Below are 19,462 nucleotides of genomic sequence, written 5' to 3'. Positions count from 1 at the left end.
AAGGGAGGATAAGGCCAGATACCATGTTTATTGATTAAGCATTTAATACACACACACACACACACACACATATTCATACCCCAATTTCTGTTCTGTGCTGACATTACCAGTCTTATCAGTACTCAGAGCAACTCAGTGGCTAGCCAAATTGATCATGAGTAGGAAGGCAGGCTCCTGCCAGTCCATCCCATCAGACGAACCAATGCTCCAGGACAACATGCAGAACAAGACCCAAAATTGATACATCTCGCCCATCTTTTATAGCCTTGTCAATTCATCCTTGTGGGCTTTTGCTGTGTTATCACTATGTTCTTCCTTGAAGGTCAATTGTCGTTGTTCTCTCACTGTTCTGGGGCGGATTCTTCTTGTTTTGGTCTTTTATATGTCTGCATTCTTCAGCCAGTCACCAGCTGATGTTTTCCTTTTCCATAGACACATTCTCACCCACTCTCTCACACATACAGCATACAAAGGTCGAGCACTTATGTTAAGCTACAGAGCAATACAAAATGGCAATGCAAAACTCAAGAACATTCATACGATTAAAAGCAATAGGCAAAAAGTCTATGTGTATAACATTAAGACTCTTTAACATCATGCACAGGTTTCCCTAGATTTATGCTGTACATGTGTTTCTAGAAAACACCACATAACTTTAAATTGCATAAAGGGAGTCCACTTAACAATGTAACAAATAGGAATACGTTCCAAGACCTCAACTGTATTGACCCACAGACCCATTTCTACCTCTTTTACAAGACAATTTTGGTATTCATCAACAGCAGACAGTACACACAAGCACAGGACACTATCATAATGGGGATGGCAACTACAGAAACACCTGTTGCAGACAATGAGCGAGAAGCACAGATCCACACAGGAGACTATATTTTGGTGCATGTCACAATGCACCAAACAAAGCAGCTGACTGTGGGCTTCTACCACACTGATCACATACGAGTGAATTTACCTCACAAATAACAAATTTTTGGTATAAAATGGTCATTGTATAACAGCGAATTCACACATACAGAACCTGCATAAAGCAAAGGAAGCCTCTATGTCGACTCCAGTGGGCCAGAGCTGAGCCCTCAAGGCCCCACGCTGCTGCCAGGCACTGCTGAGAAGTAGCAGTGGGTGCTGTTCTCCAAGGCACAGACACTAGAGCTGGAGCAGCAGTTTCAGCAGCAGTGCTACCTGTTGGTGTGCTAAATGACTTGGGGCACCTGCTGCTTCTTCTTCTTGGCAACACCCAGCAGCACTGCAGGGTTCTACGGGCTTAGCTCTGGCTCACTCTCGACCAATGCTGGTGAGGCAGGAACCCAGGGAGGGGTTTAGAGCTGGGGCTGGGCTGATTGTGTCTGGGAGGGACTGGAGCTCCCACTTCCTTGACCAGCGCTGTGCTGCACCACCCAGATATGTTGCTGTGGGGTTCGGGACACTGGAGCGCAGCTTGGTACCCCATGGCCAGGCCCAGCGCTGCGTGCAGCTGCCTCAAGTTGCTAGACATGGCTTTGGGGCTTGGGTGCAACCTCTGCTCACTGGGAGCAGAGCGACCTCTAGTTGTGATCTAGCAGCTCTGGCTCCGCACATGTTGCTGACAGACCCCACAGCCCCTGAGCATTCCCTGCACCTTTCTCTGCGCTCCCCAGCCAGAAACACGTTAATTGGTCATGCTGCCCCAGCAACTTTCCCAGCGTAGCACCTGTGCATCGCCTGCAGAGTCTGGCACAGCTGTGCATGCAAGGGGACTGTCCAGGGTGCTGCCCAGGGCAGGCTGCAAATGTGTTCACCCACATTAAGGTGCCTAAAGGCATACACCTATAGATGTGCACCTAAATCCACTTAATGTGCCTTAGACTAAGGTGAATTAAGTTTAGGTAAATGTAAATGCACATGTTGACAAACCCACAGTGACTAGCAGCCTGCCTCCACCTTTAAGAACTCCTTATATTATGGGAATGCCTCTTTTCTTCCTAGCCCATCTTTTCAAGCATACCTCCTAGGCTACCCCATAGTCCTGCACATGCCTCTCAGTAGTCTCTTCATAGCAGATCTCTATGTCCAAATTACCACTGGGCTGCCAGCTCCAAACCTTTGTGTGTACTTCCACCTGTCCAGCTTCAGCCCTTTTTATCTGGCTAGACTCCTTCAGTCCAGGTCCCCCCCTTTTGGACCCTAACTTCATGGGTCTCAGTCCCAGTAACAGAGAATACCACTCAGGCACCCCACCTGTGGCCTCCTCCACCCCTGAATCCACAACTCAGTCCCCTAGTTTTAAACAGTGTCAAAATATAAACACAAGCAAACCACTTTCCAACTGCAAGTCACCCCATTTTGGCTCCTTGCCTCACTACACACCCTAAGCTCTCCATGGCTTTCTCCTTGCAGCCCTAGAGGAACACTTAGGCATCAGTCACTCTGTCTCCTGCAGCCTTCTCCTTCAGAAGATCCTCTCCCTGCTGCCTGCAGTGTAAGATTCCCCTGCTAGCTCTCAGGTTCATGGGGTTTCTGCTTTGCTTGATAACTAGGCTGACCCCTTACCCCTGTCCCCTCAGCAGGGGACACCCAATCCCCCAGGAGCCTTTACTACAGCAGCACAGCCTAGCAACATCCATCCATAAAAGCCATCTTGGCATACTGTAGTAGTGTATGGTGGGGAGGGGGGCAGAGGGAGTTGAGCTGAATGGCACTACTCTTTGGGATTTTTGCCATGGGAGGCACCCAGTAGAGTATTGGAGGTAAGGAAGTGAGCAGAGCACCTGGGACAGCCACTGGGGAGCTTGTGCCATGGGGCTGGTACAGCCAACATGTAACAAGTGTGTCCCTCAGCTACAGCAGTCTCTCTGCATCCCCATACACTACACAGTACAGGGCTGCCTGGCTTTCATGGCTGGGCACCACAGGGCTCTGCCTGTCATAGCAAAGGCTCCTAGGGGAGCAATTATGGTGCCCTGTCTAATTAGGGTTCTGGGCAGGTGCCCTGCTCCTCCACCCTCATTATGCTACTGCTTCTATGATGAATATGGTATGCTTAGTGGGGGGCCACCATCTTTTCATAAGTGATAGTGGACATTTCAAGAGGCCTGGAGGAAAGAACCATTTTCAGAGTCCGTTTCAGAGCTCGCTGAGGAGGCACACATGGAAAAGAGTATAAATCTCATGGAGATCCAGGAGCCTTTCCATACACAGATGGGCCTGAGCCAGACCCATACACGGCTGGAACTAGGACCAGGAATAGAAAGGAAATGAAGCTTTTATAGCTGTACAAGACATATTTATTTCTATTTTGTTTTGACAGACTCTAAGCCTCCTGCTCTCTTCCTCCCTCAAAATTCTAGCTATGTGCATGGAACTAGAAGATAAAAGAGCTGACTTTAAGGAGCACCTTATTTGGTTTTGTTTCTTAAGAAACAGGTACTGGCAAGAGACTATTAGAATCACTTAGTAGTCATCATGTTTTGGCTGCAAGACAGAACTTCCACAACAAGAAAATGCTAATATAAATCAGTTCACTGCAAACAGACAGAAACAGATTTAAACTGACACCTGAACATAACATCAATGTATGTAGTACATTTAAAATAAACCCTGCAAGCAATCCAGTGTCAGGTCAGTGACAAAACCCAATCTGCATGATTTGTATGAACTCATCAATTAACCTGTAATGCAAATGGTACAAGAGACTGTGCTTTGGTTTTCAAGTCCAAAACAAACTGCTCTTGTGCAAAGCTTGGTTGGAGGTAAAGATGATGTTGTTGGCTTAGCAGAATTCATTTGCTTTGGTTTACAGACTCAGGTAGCATGGACAAGCCTACTCCTTTATGGAGTCTTCTGTTGGTCTTTATACAAAAGGTCTACTTGTCTTCTAAGATATTCTCAATAAAATTTTCCAGAAGATATTAGTCAATCCTTTCCCAGACATTATTTGAAAGGATAACCTTGTCTCTACCACTGAGATAGGAGACCTTGATGTCACTCTGTTAAGGAGCAATTCTGGCACTATAACTGAAGATAGTCTGACAGTATATGGGCTGGTACCTTCATAACAGCATTACTGAATAAAACCATGAGTGGCAGCTATCACTCATTTTAAATTTAAACTGATTTTCTAAATGCCCTTGACAACATACATAACATTGGTTGCTATAGCTGTGATGGTCCAGGAAATATGCAAGCAGGGGTTTTTTATTATATCATTTATTGAACCAACTGTATAGTTGGGAGAGATGTTAAAATTGAAGAAGGTGGCTTCTCAGTTTTTATGGGGTCCTCCTGCATAGTTGTGTTGCTTGTTTCAGCCTGTGTGTTAGCCCAATGGTTGCATAACATGGAGATGATGCTATTTCTTGCACAAGCTTAGAATATAGATGTTTCTGTGTGGGCTGGCATCCTTTTTATTCATGTTATGGATTTTCCATAGTGGACAGTGGATTTCAGTATTCTCTGTGCCTAATATTTTTCCCAGCTATACAGGTTGGTCAATAAAAGATATCACCAAAAAAGCTCTTTCTTCTTTGACAGCATAGACAGAAAGTATTGGTGGTAGATACTGAAAACCTACACATTTCCTTGCAAAATGATCTAGTTCTTCCAAATTCTCTTTTAAGATGTCAGATGTATTGTGATTTCTAGTCAGGCATTAACAAACTTGTTTGATGTTATTGCTGGAGTCAGTGAGGATAGTACCTTTGGTGTCGGCATTGATTCTGTTATGCAATAGATTGTCATGGAAATTCAATACCGTGGGTAGAGTGCTTAAAGATAAGGATTTTCCTGATAATACCTGTTCACTGAACACATTGATAAACAAAATCCAACTAAGGGTTAATCAAATTAATACTGCTAAACAAATAGGTTTTATAATTAACACCCTGGGACATAGTGAAGTCCTTTTCAGGTGCCCTGAGGTTCTGTGAAATATTAGTATTGTTACATGCAAACACCTACACATGATTCACAATATCAATCTGGAGAGTTCAAATAGGAATCCACAGTCCCAAAAATATTCTGACCTACATGGTCTTTCTGAGTTATGTGCAACAGAAGAATTGCTCTACTATTTTTCCATAGTTAAAAATCAAGTGAAAACTAAGAGCTGAATGCCTTGAGTCTAATGAGGGGTTTGTTGAATTTAAAAAGGTTTGGAATAATTGTTCTAAGAGGAACGGCTTTAATTATTGACTTCTGTTTAGTATAGAAATATTCAATTTGATCAGGCAAGATGGGTTCTGCTTTTTGGAAACTCTCCCCAAAATGGAAATATGGTACCATCAGCATCAGTACTATGGTGAGAATCTTTACGACGAACATCCTGAACATACTTCTGCACAGAATGGAGTTGTGGAAGAGCAGCAAGTCTCTTCACCGAAAGTTTAACATCTTTAAGTATAGATGCCAGAGCTGGATATTTAGAGTAAAATGGTCAGACATACTAAAGCATGTTGCGATCTTGGAGCAGTCATCCACAGCTACACAAACCATAGAAGGGAAACTTGCCTTGGCCACATTCTGAGATTCCTGGATAACAGGCTCCCCAAACAAGTCTCGTCTGGGCAGCCCTAAGGCAAAAGGAAGAGAGTCATTCTAAAGGACCTTTATCAGCATATTAAAAACTAAACCAACAAAAGTACAGGTTAATAACCTAAGCAGATTTAAAAAATGGCCTGGCGAAAGAGTTGTTGTTGAAAACTAACCATCTGTTCCAGATGATGTATGAAGTGTACTGGATATGGGGTGTAGGGTGACATCAAGCCACCTTGAACAAATGTCTTCTCTAGGATTTTGTCTGGTGATGTATCAACCTTCTTTTTGCCTTACTATTTCTAGTAAGTTTGGCATTGCATACTGCATTATCCCTGCCCTCTAATCTGTCCCCTAGTACTACCTTCCATACTTCCCCCATTAATCTCTGGCTCTGTTCCCCACCCTACTTATTAACAATTTGCTTTTAACTTGGGCTGTTTCCTCTTCCATGATGTCTGAGCACTTGGAAGCATGAGAACATATCAGGGGAGAGTTTCTGCAGCTATACAATCTATATCTACCCAAGTCCACAGAGATAGGAGTGCAGTATGCTGCATTACGATAGCACACTCTTCAGGGGGGTTGTGAGGCTTCCCCCCGCCATACAGTGTCTCTAGGGACTCTTGTAATTGCTCTTCTGTCTGGTTCTTCAAAATCAAAAGCTTTGCCCTTATCCTCTTCCTCCTGAGAACAGCATTTCATCCAGCCCCTGCTTAAGTTGCTCCTTGCTGTTGTTCAGCGTTCAGAGAATGATTTCATAGCCTGGTAGACTGGGCCCCTCAGAATCACTACTGGCATTGCAACTCCACCACTGTTCATGTGCTAGATCATTGGTTCCCAGTCTGTGGTATGGGTATCATCAGTGGTACACAGACAACCTGTCAGTGGTACCATTAACATATTTATTATAATTACTCTATATGACAAAAAATTACTGGTGGTATTTAAGGTTGAACTGAAAAATGTGCTGGTGGTACTTCATTTTAAATTGGTGGTGCGCAATCTGTCAGAGTTTGGGAACTGTTGTGCTAGATTATCCTTACTTGCAGCTTTTCAAAAAGCTTGAACATGCAAGCATCATGTACCATTCCTGACCTGCCATTTTATGTCAGTTTAATGACCCTGGGGAATATTATGAGATGAAAGAAAGGAAACCGTGGGACCTGGATCCTGAGCAACTACAAATACCACAAGCACAACGCTGGGATCTCATAATGTACTGTAGAAATAATGAAGTGTGCTTACTGGTAGCAGTGAAGAGACAATGGGATACTTGTCCATGCTTCACTGCCTCTTCCTGATGTGACACTCCTGGATATCACTAGTAAACACAGCCAATTGTGCACTGCTGGCAGCTGTCAAAAGTTATACCAATAGAAGCTTCCAATGCAGGTCTCCGCTGCTTAGGTTTAGTCTTTGTTGGAGCTCAGTTCAGGCTCAGAAGTGATTTGGAGAAATGGTCTAATCAGAAGAACAAAGGAAAGTTGTTCCAGTGAATGCTAGGGAAAAAGTTAAAAAGAACTTAGAAATGCAATGAAAAAAATATATGATGCTCACATAGTTTCACATGGAGCGTGAAATTTAAAAAAACTAAGCATCCATTGTTGAAAGATAATTTTTCCTTAGGGGAATCTAGCCTCAGAAAGTCAATTCAGTTTGAAGCTTTGTGGTTCCTTTGGACTCTTCATTGAGGGAGTCCCAAATTTCTGTAGCTGCAAAATGCTGTCTTCCACTTGGGTCTGCTTAAATGTCTGTGTCCCATCCTGTCACGATGACTCACACATCTATAACCTACAGGCTAGATTGCTGCAATTCATTATAACTGGGCTTTAGGATTCTGCTGTTAAAAAGCTTGGAATACCTAGTCAAGTTTAAAGCTATGGAATTGGCAGTAAGTATCTCAGAGAAAGGACTGGCCTATGTTGCAAGGCTTGTGGTTGCAGACAGCAGTAGCCACAGGGAGGCTGCCAGAGTATATACACACTTTCATGACTTCTAGCAGCCCCATATAACTCCTGCCAGAGTCAACTGGCTCCACTTCAGCAGCTGTGCAGGCAGGGAGTGCAAATCCCCCTGGGAGACACCAGCTGTTAGAGGGGACACAGCAGCCAGCAGAAAGCAGAGATACATTTACATGCACCTTCTGTCTGCTGTCAGGTGACAGCAGTAGCTTTCTGTCACTTGCAGAGCTGGTGTTTCTCTGTGGCAGAATGAAGGGGTGAGGGTGAACACAGTCACAGTTTCATTGATTTTCTGGTGGCAAAACTATGTAGCGTTGACCAGGAAAAGACCCCTTTCTCAGATAACTATCTCTATTGGAAGCTACATGCCTCAGAAACTACAGTTATACTGAGGAGGATGCTCATGATAGCAGGACTTCAGAATCACTATTAAGCTCACAATCTTCTGAAAAGTGTGCATGTCTAACTTGGCTTTGGCTTGCCTATGACTTGGTTTTCTCAGATCCACAGTTACAGTCAGTAAAGTAATAAAAAGGGGGGAAGGACTGAAGAGAAGTGTAAAGAAACATGAAGGCAAGAAGAAAGTTTGAGTGAGCATGAGCAAGCAAAGGGAAGATGGAGGAAATAAAAGCTTGAACAACAAGCAAATATTTACTTGATTGCCTTGGGGAAGGTAAACAGTTGTGTAATAGTTTTAGATATATATGTAATGTTATCTTTTGTATTTTACAGTAAGCATTTTTGTAAGTAGGCTAAATGGATGGAGATAGGTATTAGATACATTCCTCTTTTTTCCTTTCTTTTCCTGATCTGAACAAAAAATTATATTGAGAACTGGGATATATTTTCTGATAAACAAATTGTTGTCACCCTGTGCCCTTTGTAACCACAGATGATGGTGCCATGGTAGCAGGATTGGTAGCCACCTGAAATGGGTGTCCAAATGAGAAGATGGACAATTCCTAATACATAACAGCTGGAGTACTGTGTCCAGTAGCTGGAGTACGGTGTCCAGTTTTGGGCGCCGCCCTTCAAGAAGGATGTGGAGAACCTGGAGAGGGTCCAGAGGAGGGCCACTCATATGGTTGGGGGCCTCTGTGGCCAGCCCTATGAGGAGAGGCTGAGGGACCTGAATCTCTTCAGTCTCCACAAGACGAGACTGAGGGGGGATCTTGTGGCTGCCTACAACCTTATCGGGGCCAGCAGCAGTGACTCAGGGAAAGTCTGTTCACCAGGGCCCCCCTTGGAGTCACCAAGAACAATGGCCATAAGCTGAGGGAGGATAGATTTAGGTTAGATATCAGGAGGAACTACTTCACTGTAAGGGTGGCCAGAGCCTGGACTAGGCTTCCCAGAGAGGTGGTGATCTCACGTTCCCTGGAAATCTTAAAGAGAAGACTGGATAGGCACCTGGCTGGGGTCTTATGACCCCTGCCACCCCCAGTGCTCCTTCCTGCCCCTGGCAGGGGGTCAGACTAGATGATCTGTCTAGGTCCCTTCTGATTCATTGATTCTATGATAACCCCTCTGGGACAACATTTGTAAATGTTGTTTGCCGATTTTTGGGAGGTATTGAGAGATGACTATGATAAATAAATGACAAAACTTGGGTAAACAGACAGAAAACAAGCTATGGAGGAGTCAAAAGATGAGAAGGGTGGTTGCATCATCAGTAGTAACGGAACAGAAGAATGGAGAAGACAGGAGGAAAACTAAGTTCAATTTCAGATGTCATAAATGTGAGCTATTAGTAAGCCATCCAGGAAGCAGTGTTGGAGAGACCATGCATGTCAATGGGATGACATGTACTACTGCGCATCAGTGCACTGACATTAGGAAAGATGTTCCCTGTGGGGCTTTACCCTCCAAAGTATTGGGGTAAAGCCTTGAACATATACAAACAGATGAAAAAGTGTAGAGCTAAGCAGGGACTGCAGGGGATCCCAGACTTGCATTGATGAATGCACTGATGTATGGCAGTCTAGTTACTCATGTCTAGCAGCAGGACTAAAGGATAAGGTAGCAGAACTAAAGCAGAACTAAGAAGAATGCTTAGCCAAGCTCTCATTAACCAGATGAAATTCATTTTAACCCCATATCTCCTGAGAAACACACTGTTCTGTGTACTTGTTGGTAAGATTGCAGGCAGAAAGGGGGTGTCAGACTTAATTCTCCTGAATGAGAACATTATCTACAGTCCTACATTTACTCAGTATTTTGTCACTGAATGAATTATGATTCAATAGTACATGCATTTATTGCCAGTGTCTAAATTCATGACAAGTTTCTGGTGTAGGCATAAATGGATTAAAGTGCAAGGGAACTTCTGTACCAATCACTATGACCATTAAATATATTTGATGAGAGAAGCTGAGAAAGATGTATTTAGGCCAAGTCAAGAAAGACAAGAAAGTGTTTCTTGCTAGAAACTGTATATTCCCAGAAAGTTAGAATCTAATACACTTTAAGGATTGCTGTTGAGTGAGCTTGTTTTGATGGGTGTTCCCTCATTGATCCAGAATAAAGACAATTAAAAGTAACCAATCAGAAATGGAGGAAATTGGCTCTGTTGCAGTCAACTTTCTTTAAAATATATAATTAAAAGAATATAAAGGAAGATTTAACAGGGAGGAACAGCAGATGATGATGATCAGAAAGAGAACTATGGAGAGACCCTACAACCACGTGGCTCTCTCCACTGTAGTGGTGGGTAGGATCCTGTGCTTGGATGTATTAGAAGTGTTTGTGTGCATGTGTGTGTATTCCCTCCAGTTAACATGAATAATAATTTTTTGTCATCCATCAGCTTCTTGCTGTATCTGAGGGTGGAGATTCACTTGAAATAATCATCAGAAAGATGAACAAGTTTTGGTTCTGGGAAACAGAATAATGTACAGTGCAGTGTTGTAGATGGGTAAATTAGCTCTCCCACTTACAGCTAATTTACCCACATAAAACACTGCAGGATTTCAGCATGACACTGTCTGGCAGCATAGGAATACTTGGAGAACTAAAAATTGTCCCCCCCAAACACACACTTTTGCTTGCACTCCACTCGTAATACCTCTGCAGCTTACCCACTAAGAACCCCTGTTATAGCAAATGGGAGCTAGGTATATCACTTTCCAAATGTGAAACAAAGTCATATTTAATAACACAAAATTGGTAGTGTCCTGGACAGTTTGGGACAATTGACATACACTTCACTTGTATGTCAGCATTGCTTTAGGTCTTCATATTCTGGGGCTTGTGCAGAAATTCGCTGCACCTAGTCTACAATTACGTGGCTTGCTTTAAGCTGTGTGATTGTAAATCAGGAGTGGTGTGCAGAGGTTTTCTGGTGCTGAGAGCTGTCCTGGGAACCAAATGTAAATAACTCATGGTGGGAGGAGGACCAGGTGGGATTGGGAGGGCTAGCAGATCCATGAGGGGGGAGGGGGAGGTGGTTGGCAGGTCTAGGTGGGGGTTGGCAAGATTGGGGATGGTGAGTCTGTGTGAGGGGGCGTGGGGGGGACAGTTACAGTGTGGGGTTGTCAGTCTGGGGATAGAGGGATCTGAGGACTAAAAATAACCCAATCAGGGTCAGCACGGTAGGAAGAGAGCAACCCTGGGACTGGGGCAAGTGGCTAGGCTTTCCCAGCCCCAGGGTGTGCTCCCAGACGTTGACTATATTGGGCTAACCCATTCATGATCTAAATCAGTTCACTTACTTCACTTCTGAATCCCTTATGATAAGCCTTGCTTTGATTAAGGGTAACTATAGATCCATAAGTTTCTAAGTAACCTATCAAGGATCTTTGAAATTCTGGATAAAGGATTTCTGGAATGACTATTCTGTTTACTTCTTTATAGCTTTTACGTAGCTGCAATGTCCTATAATTTTTCCTGATATGTACCATTGGTGAGGAAGTGGTAATTTTGACTTTTTGTCTAGCTTGACAGATTTCTTATGCAGCTTTTCACCTCATGATAGAATGATCAAAAGAATGGTTTTATATGGCTTCTAGACAGAAGTCTTTATTATTTTATTAATGATTATTGTCAAATTTAAGTACAATCTACATTTTAATCAATGCTTGCAAAGTTGTTGTATACTTCAGTTCTCTGTCCACTTCCTGTTTTTCTTTTGTAAGGTATTACAAATTTTAAAAAAGACCCCTACATCATTATGGTTGTGTGTGATATGTCTGAATATGTTTGGCTAGCACTGAAGACTAGATATGTACTTCCTCTTAAGGAGGGTACATCTCCTGGCTTCTGTGGCAGGTGCCTAGGATAGGCAGTGGCAACCAACCATAGTCATCCCGTCACAGCTGCAACAACCTTTGGGGAATCTGCAGGTTGGAGCAAAAGTTGTATGGGGGACTATGTTAAGGGAGCGTAACAGGGGGCCTGCTTGGGGCTGATCTAACCGTGGTCTGCCCACCTGTTCCTGGACCAACCACCCACGTTCTCACCTGCCACTCCTTATTGTAATTAATTAGTATATGTTAATAAGCAGGAGGCTGCTCATTTTCTGCCCCGATGCCAGGGGGCGCTATCTGCAGCTCCTTTCCTCCCCTACACTGCAGCCCAAGCCTTGCAAATGGCATCTTGATAGTCTCACTATCACCAGCCCCCACACTGGGCCCCAAAATCCTCCTGATTGAACCCAAACCTGGAATCCTCTCCTCAGGCGGTGTCATCCGCTGTCATATTGGGCAGCATAGCTCCCTGACCCATTTCCCCTTCTGGGTGTGGTCCCCCTACCGGGACCTTCAGCTCTCTAGCCTTGGCCCACCTCCAGGACAGTCAGAACCCCAGGCCCTCCACTCTTGGGAGTTCCTCATGGTGGGCCCCTGGCCCTTAGACCCTTCTGGTCCTGGCCCCAGCATGGGCCAGTCAGGGGAAGTTCAGACAGGGGTTGAGTCTATGCCCCTTTCCTCTCTCTGAGGGTCCACTCTCTGGGCCCTCCAAAACAAAGGGTAACCCACCCGGTTGTGGGGGCTAGGGGTTAAGGTACCTCAACCTGCCTTTCACCAGGGTGGTAACTGGCCTGGCATTTCCCGGGGGCTTCCGCGCCACTGGGAGCCCCACCAGGCCACCCACTCCCAGCAGGGTGCAGTTTTAGGTCGCACCCAGTACCAGAAGCCTCCTATCCTTCCCCTACAGCTCCTCCCTTATCTCCAGAATGATATCAGCAGCCCTCTGGCCAGGCGATGCTGTTGCCTGCCTCCAGTAGCAGAACTGCCCTGTTTATATGGATAGCCCCAGATCCAAAATGGCTGCCTTCATCAGGTACCTGGTGGTTGCCAGCTCCAGGCCCTTAAAGTGGCAGGCACACACGGTGCCCTGCCACAGGGAGATACCAGTAGGCTTCCAGGAAACCCTATGTGTTTGGTAGGCCTGTGCAAAGCAGTAAGTATTCGATTTGGATTCAGATTCTGCCAATTCGAGGAACAGTGATTCAACTCAGTGACTGGAATCACTGTCCCGATTTGATTTGGCTGATTCAGATTCAGAGATTCGGCTGCCAAATCAGCAACTGAAGCTTCAGACAGCTGTAACAGATAGGGATATATTCTCAGGCAGTGAGGTAGGGAGGGAGTGAGGCTGAGCCTAGGTAATGGGATGGGGGGGAGAGGTGTCATTACTGGGGCTGCACTGTGCTCCTCCTGTATCCCTGTGCCTGGGCTCTGCCTATCCCCACCCACCCCAGCTCCTGGGCTGCACCATGCCGTGGTTCAGGCAGCTGGTGTCAGCTGCTCCTGAGGCCACTGCAGCATGGGCTGTGGGGAGTGGCAGCAAGTGGAGTCGGGCAGCACAGGACATGGCACAGCTTGTCTGTACTTAGCTTAGCTCCTGCTGCAGCAGCCCTGGGAGAGACTGATGCCAGCTGCAACAAGAACTGTTAGTGGGTGCGGGGGAGGCGTGGCATGCCTCTTGCTGCTCCATGCCCCCCTGGGAGGGCTGTGGGGTTGTGTTGGGCTCTTCCCGAGGGTGTGTGCCCCCAGATCTGCATGTCGGGCAACAGCAGGTTGCCACTGCAGGCTGGGGCTGGTGGCAGCACCAGGCTGATTCTTCCCGGTGTTCAGTTATAACATTCAATTATTTCTCCATGGGACAAACAGATTCACTCTCTAAATGCTGCAGAAATACTTGACCTTTCATCCCTTACATTTCTTTGATTGTTCCCTGAGTTTGCATCCATTTACTCAGCACCAGAAAAGCCTGCTCTATTAAGATGTAAAGACAGCCTGTCTTAAGTAATAAATTTTCAATTGCCACCACTTTGTTGACTGTCCATGTCCACTAGGTGGAGTGCACTCTGAATTTAACAAATATTCAGTGGATGCATTTCCACAAAATGCTTACTGCAGTTACCTAATTAGCTCTGCAATAACTATTGCATTTGAGCACTGCTATTAGGCCAGAGTAAACTGATTAACTCTGCCATAGAATGGTACTGCCCAACACAAACACAAGTACTGTTCTCAGATGGAGTTATTTAATCTGTTGTAGCCCATGTACGACTGAGGCTGGTGACTGAGGCTGGCTGTGGCACAAGGGTGCTACAGTGCAGGGCCAGCTGCTGGCTAGCCCCACACTGTAGCACACTCGTAGGTGATGCATAGGGAGGGTTACGTGGGGTGGGGCACGTGGCCTCACTGTGATTGGCCACTGCCAATGCTGTGCGGGCAGTTGCCGCTTGCCACACCCCCCTCACCACCAACACTGCTGCAATCTAGGTGGTCCCTGCTTGGCCCACTTTCACCACTAACGTCACCGCTGCCACCTATGGGCAGTCCCCACTTATCACTGCCACCCCCCCACTGCCAACACTGCCACCATGCCCCCACAGCCTCAGGAGGCACGAGTCATTAACCCTCATGCCCCAGCCAGCTCCTCCACAGCATGCTGAGCCAGGGTAGGGCAGCTCTGGGCTGGCAGGCCCTGTCAGCCAGGGTTACATCACCCCTGTTCAACATTTTCTGGTTCCAGGCGCGTGTGTAAACACTGCACCCAAGCGCAATAAACTCCAGTGCGAACTGTACTGAGTTTACTGTGTTGCATTAATTTACTGTGTGCCCAGTAAGATTTTTACCAATAAAAATCTCGGTAAAGAACAACCCATCATCCCTTTTTTCATTCTGATTCCAGGTAACCAATTTCAATAACTTGTATTGCTTTTATAGGCACAACATTGTAAACTGAAAATAAACTTACTTATTTTACTAGCATCTTCAACTATTAACATTGAAAGCTATATCTTAAAAGTCTAAAACTTTGATTCTGCCAATACTACCAAATGTATTGCTTACTTTGCTAAACATTCTATTTATTTAAATATATATTAAATGTGAGTGATCACATAACTGAAGTTACTTACATGTTAATTGCACATAAGCCTCCTCAGTTTAGGACTCTTGCTTACTTTCACTTTTCGAGAACCAGAGCCTTTCTCAGGTCCTGCTCACTGATCCATCACCATTAGGATTTCCAAAACTGAAAGAAAATGCTTAACTGCAAAGTATGTTTTAATTTAATGACACGATTAAATTAAATCATATATAAATAAAATGATGTAATGAATTAAATTGATTACATAGCAACAGGGAAAGTGGGAAACATAAGTGAGAAGCTATATTAAGTGTAAGGAGTGACATGAAAGAAGATATGAGGCTGACAGTGAAGGGATATATGCTAACTCTCTAAAGTTTAACTGGCAAAAATCAGAATCTCTCCAAAGTAACAAAACCTTCTGAACTGCCAGGGAAGATTCTCTATGTCTGCTAACCTGGGTCAAGCTTCTGCTGCCATTTAGCAGGCAGCTGAGGGCGTGTAGATATACCAACATCTTCAACCAGCTCTGTGGTTCATTTAACCTCTGGTGTCTTCCCAGGGCACACTGTGTTCTGGCAGTACAGCCGCTCTGTGAAGCTCTCCAGAGTCGTTCCAGTAATATAACTTGTGAGGGAGGGACGTAGTTATGGCAGGGCATACTAAAATCACGATTTCATGCTCTTTGCAGAAAACACAAAATCAGGAGTTTTCCACAAAAAATGGTGGACTCCATGATTTGGGTGGGCTTGCTGCCGGGGGAAAAAAATCCTAACTTACTAGCAAGCAGAGAAAAGGGCAGGAAGCCCTGCAGTCTGGAAGCACAGGGGGAGAGGGGGAGCAGAGGGAGCAAATGAAAGGTTGAGCCTGCGACACACACTCAGTACAGGAGCCAGTCTGGGGTCCGTCAGGGACGCAAAAGGATTTTGGTGCTGTCTTTCAAGCATGCTGCAGTCAGAGGAGGATTGAGCAAGGATGAACGTAGAAGAAATCTTCCAAGACAGCCAAATACGTTTCAGTGCTAGACTGTGGAAGGCAGTATCCTGCAGGGACCTTGCATGAAGATGGAGACAGACTGTTCTGTACCGCTTGCAATGTGACTCTGGATGTGTTGAGGAAAACCAGTATAGATCAGCACTTGGAGTCTGAGGCATACATGAAGTGAAAGGCTGTTGCAGAGGCTGAAGGTCAGAGCTAGACACCTGCAACCATGTCTCCGCTCTTTAAAAGGACTACAGAAAACAGCTTGGCAAGGCAAGTGGCAGCATCTTCCCTCATGAATATGTGGTGGCGAATATCCCACTAGAGAAACCTGATCACTCAAAGCTAAGGGACTATCCTGAACCAAAATGTGCCAAATGCTGGCAGTTTTCCATGTCCAAACAAGCTTTGTGAAGACTATTTCCCTGCAGCAATTGTTTTGCATTTACAGTCCACAAGGTCTGCACTGGCAGGGTATGAATTCTTCTCCACTGTAGCTGATGAAGCGACCAACCCTCAGCATAACTATGTGCTACACATTTTATTTGTACCTGGGAGTTGGACAGACTAGGACCTGCCTGTTTCAAACAGAGCCAGTCCACCTTATGTCTGTCAATTTTTCTACCATATCTCAGGATATAGTGAAGGCTGTTGTCAACTAAGGCTAAGAATTTAACAAGATGTCAGCATTTCTGTCTGACAATGCCTTGTATATGTGCAAGGCTTTTTCTAATGTGCTCCAAGGAATGCTGCCCAACACAGTTCATGTCACCTGCAATGTGCACATTCTGTCTTTAGTAAGTGACATCTGGCACACGCAGTTCCCTGTGGATAGCCTGGTGTCCTCCTTCAAAAAAGGCTTCAAGCACCGTCCATGCCATAAGCTCTGGTACAGGGAGTCCCTCGCTAGTCAAAGTGGGGACTTACATGCAGCTGTGTCACTGCCACCACAGCCTGTGCGGATAAGGTGAAATTTGTGGTTCAACATGATCTCTTACCACGCCAAGCATATGCAATACTATCAGCAGTTTGTGAGTGAGGAGTTGAAAATCACACCCAGCACACAAGTGCATGCTTAAGCTTCATGATCTCCTGGAAGTGAAATTTGTGGTGAAAAATGTCACCTGGATCATGGAGCTTCTAACATAGTTTGAAGGGTGGCAGGCTGTGATCCATCACACACACAAGCTGATAGATGTGATAAGTTGGGTTGAAGACATGGCATAATAAGAACTGTCAAGCTGTCATCATGAAAACCAGCAGAGAAGGGACCTGTCCCAGGCAGTAGCTGTGAAGCTGAACCCATACTACACGTATGACCAATCACTGTTCGGCCAGTTGGCTGCCTCCTTCCTTGGTGCTGTTCACATTTTGGACCCCAGCCAGGTGCCTGTTCTGAGTTGTGAACCTCAGCTACTGAAATCAGTCCCTAGATGGCAGAAAGAGCATGACAAGGAACATACTGCTTACATGAACTTTGTCAAAAAGTGCTGGATGCCTGTGCCTGTGTTGGAGCGCTGTCTGTGCCCAGTTTCCACATCTTGTACTCCCTGGTAAAATGCTGCCTTACCACTCCAACAAAGTGGATGCTGAGAGTGCCATCCTGGTGTACAGAAAGCGTTCACCCTATAGAGACAGAGAATGTCAGCAGCAACTGCTGCTGGATGCTAGTGCGTAACAGCTAGCATGAATTGCCTGTCTCAAGGTAAGTATTGAGTAAATTTCTTTTTACAACATCATTTAATAAAGCATAGTGATGGTATTAGTTACAATGCATGCTGTGTATAGCTTTAATTTCATAAGACATTTCAGTTTAGAGTTTAATTCAATGCTTAGAGTGCTTAATAATGCACCAGTTAATGGCTTTCTCACTTAATCAGGGTAATTATGCCATGGTTTTGATCCATCAGCCAATCTGCGGGAGGGGTGGAACTGCTGGGGCCCCTTGGCCAATCAGAGCTGTGGGGGATGTGTGGCAATAAGCCTATGAAAATGGCAGTGGGCCCTACGATCTGCCTGTGAAATAGGCCGCTTGCCTCCTTGATTTGGGTAGATCCCTAGTTATGGTGCAAGCATAGGGTTGCATCTCCACTTACAGAACTGATTATTTAAAGAGATGCATACATGAAGTGTTCGAGAGAGAATACTGGAAATGCAAGAACCAGCAGAAGAGCAGGAGTTGGGCAGAGTTCCTTAGCCCTCCTGTACTGGAGAATAAAGAGCTTTTTCCTTAGCTTCACCATGCAGACTCTCTCACAGTGTTGAGTTAGGGAGCTTATTCTTTGGCCCTGCCACAGAGTCACATTACAGCTGGAGAGGAACCAGCTACAAAGTTGTTACACTTTTTCAAGCACTAACTTTAGAGCTGGTTGGCTCTTTTTAGTTCTGACCAGTCATTTTTATGGTGTGACAACAACTTTGCACCCCACCCCCTGCCTCTCAAAATGTATTGCACCATCATGAAGCACTTGTTTGATAATTACTTCACACTTGAGTCCCGTCTTACTTTGCGGTGTGGTGGGTCCACATTCATTGCACCGTTCACCAGTGAGCCGCATCACACGTGCAGCCTGTAGCGGGAGCTAAGAATGGCTCTGGGGAAGGCCCTAGCACACGTTCAAATCAAACCGGGCCAGGAACCAGCTGGGAAGCAGATGCACCTTTTTAAGCACCAGCTCTGCAGCCGGGGAGCTTTTTTTGGTGGCGCAGGTGCCCAGGGAAAAGCCTCCTGCACATAGCAGGCAGCGGGACATCCGCCGGTCCCCATACGGCCGCAGCCGGGGGCGCTGCCGCCGCCCGGGACACGGAGCCATTGCAGGGCCCGCCCCCAGCAGCTGCGGAGGCGGGGGCGGGGCGCGGCGCATGCGTCTCCCGCCGCCGCGCCGCGCCGCGCCCCGCCCTTCCGGCCGCCATCTCGCCTATCGCCGCTCCGCGTGCGCCGCTTGGCCGCCGCCGCCCGGGAAGGTACAAGGGGCCGCGGGGCGGGGGTGCGCTTCTCAGCTGGGTCCGGGCCTGTGAGTGGGGTTGGGCGGCCTGGGCCCCGCGGGCGGGGAGCGGGCGCGGGATTCCGGGGGCGGTGGCGGGGCCGGGCCGGCCTGGCCTGGCCTGGCCTGGGCGGTGACGACGCCTCTTCCCCCTCCCCGCAGATGAAAGAGACGATCATGAACCAGGAGAAGCTAGCCAAGCTGCAGGCCCAAGTGCGCATCGGCGGCAAGGTGAGCGCTGCGCGGCGGCCGCGGGCCCGGGCCCGGGGCCGGGGCTGGGCGGGGCCTCGGAGGTTGTGGTGAAGCTGCCTCCCGGGAGTAGTTTCCGGCCCCCACATGCACCCCAGACATGTATGGTGCAGTTCGCAGGTGATTCCTGCAATAAACCCAGACCGGCTCCAAGTGTACAGTTGTTACTGCACAGTCCACAGGTGAATTGCACCACCCACTAGCTCAGCTGCAGGAGCTTTTATCCCGTGATATATTGAGGGGTCACACAGTAACCTTAAAGCGGTCCCAGGTAACGTCATTATCCTGCCACTGAAATGTCTGCCACCCAGGTGTGATGTTAATACTTGACAGTGTGTAACAGCATTATCCATTGGTTTCTCTCTAGCTTTAATTTGGGGTGGACAGGGCTCTTGAAAAACCACTTCTTGTGTTTCTTCCATCAGCTTGCTCTCCTTCCCC

The 19,462-nt window shown here is 46.3% G+C and overlaps 1 protein-coding gene and 1 long non-coding RNA gene across 5 annotated transcripts in view; one reads left to right on the top strand and one right to left on the bottom strand.

Annotated features, from left to right (window-relative positions):
• Window positions 1–458: 458 nt before the first annotated feature.
• LOC109308041 lies at window positions 459–18,496 on the bottom strand. 4 transcript variants are annotated; one of them, XR_002100446.1, is made up of 4 exons: window positions 18,257–18,496; window positions 14,857–14,972; window positions 6,772–7,025; window positions 459–492 (listed from the first exon to the last, which is right to left on the bottom strand). It is a non-coding gene; the product is annotated as an uncharacterized LOC109308041 (long non-coding RNA). The 4 variants fall into 4 exon arrangements; XR_002100445.1 differs by lacking the exon at window positions 459–492 and adding an exon at window positions 5,484–5,561; XR_002100444.1 differs by lacking the exon at window positions 459–492 and adding an exon at window positions 5,490–6,404.
• A 157-nt stretch (window positions 18,497–18,653) lies between these two features.
• Window positions 18,654–19,462, top strand: part of BTF3 (basic transcription factor 3) — a 6,992-nt gene continuing 6,183 nt past the window's right edge. The window contains exons 1-2 of the mRNA XM_019532265.1: window positions 18,654–18,752; window positions 18,935–19,003. Coding sequence (XP_019387810.1) covers window positions 18,935–19,003 — 69 coding nt within the window. The 5' untranslated portion in view covers window positions 18,654–18,752. The remainder of the gene's footprint in view (window positions 18,753–18,934; window positions 19,004–19,462) is intronic.

This window comes from Crocodylus porosus, unplaced genomic scaffold, assembly GCF_001723895.1.
Source record: "Crocodylus porosus isolate Cpor-Errol unplaced genomic scaffold, CroPor_comp1, whole genome shotgun sequence".
Taxonomy (NCBI): Eukaryota; Metazoa; Chordata; order Crocodylia; family Crocodylidae; genus Crocodylus; species Crocodylus porosus.
Note: the sequence above shows the minus strand (reverse complement) of the source record. Positions and strands in the feature narration are given on the sequence as shown.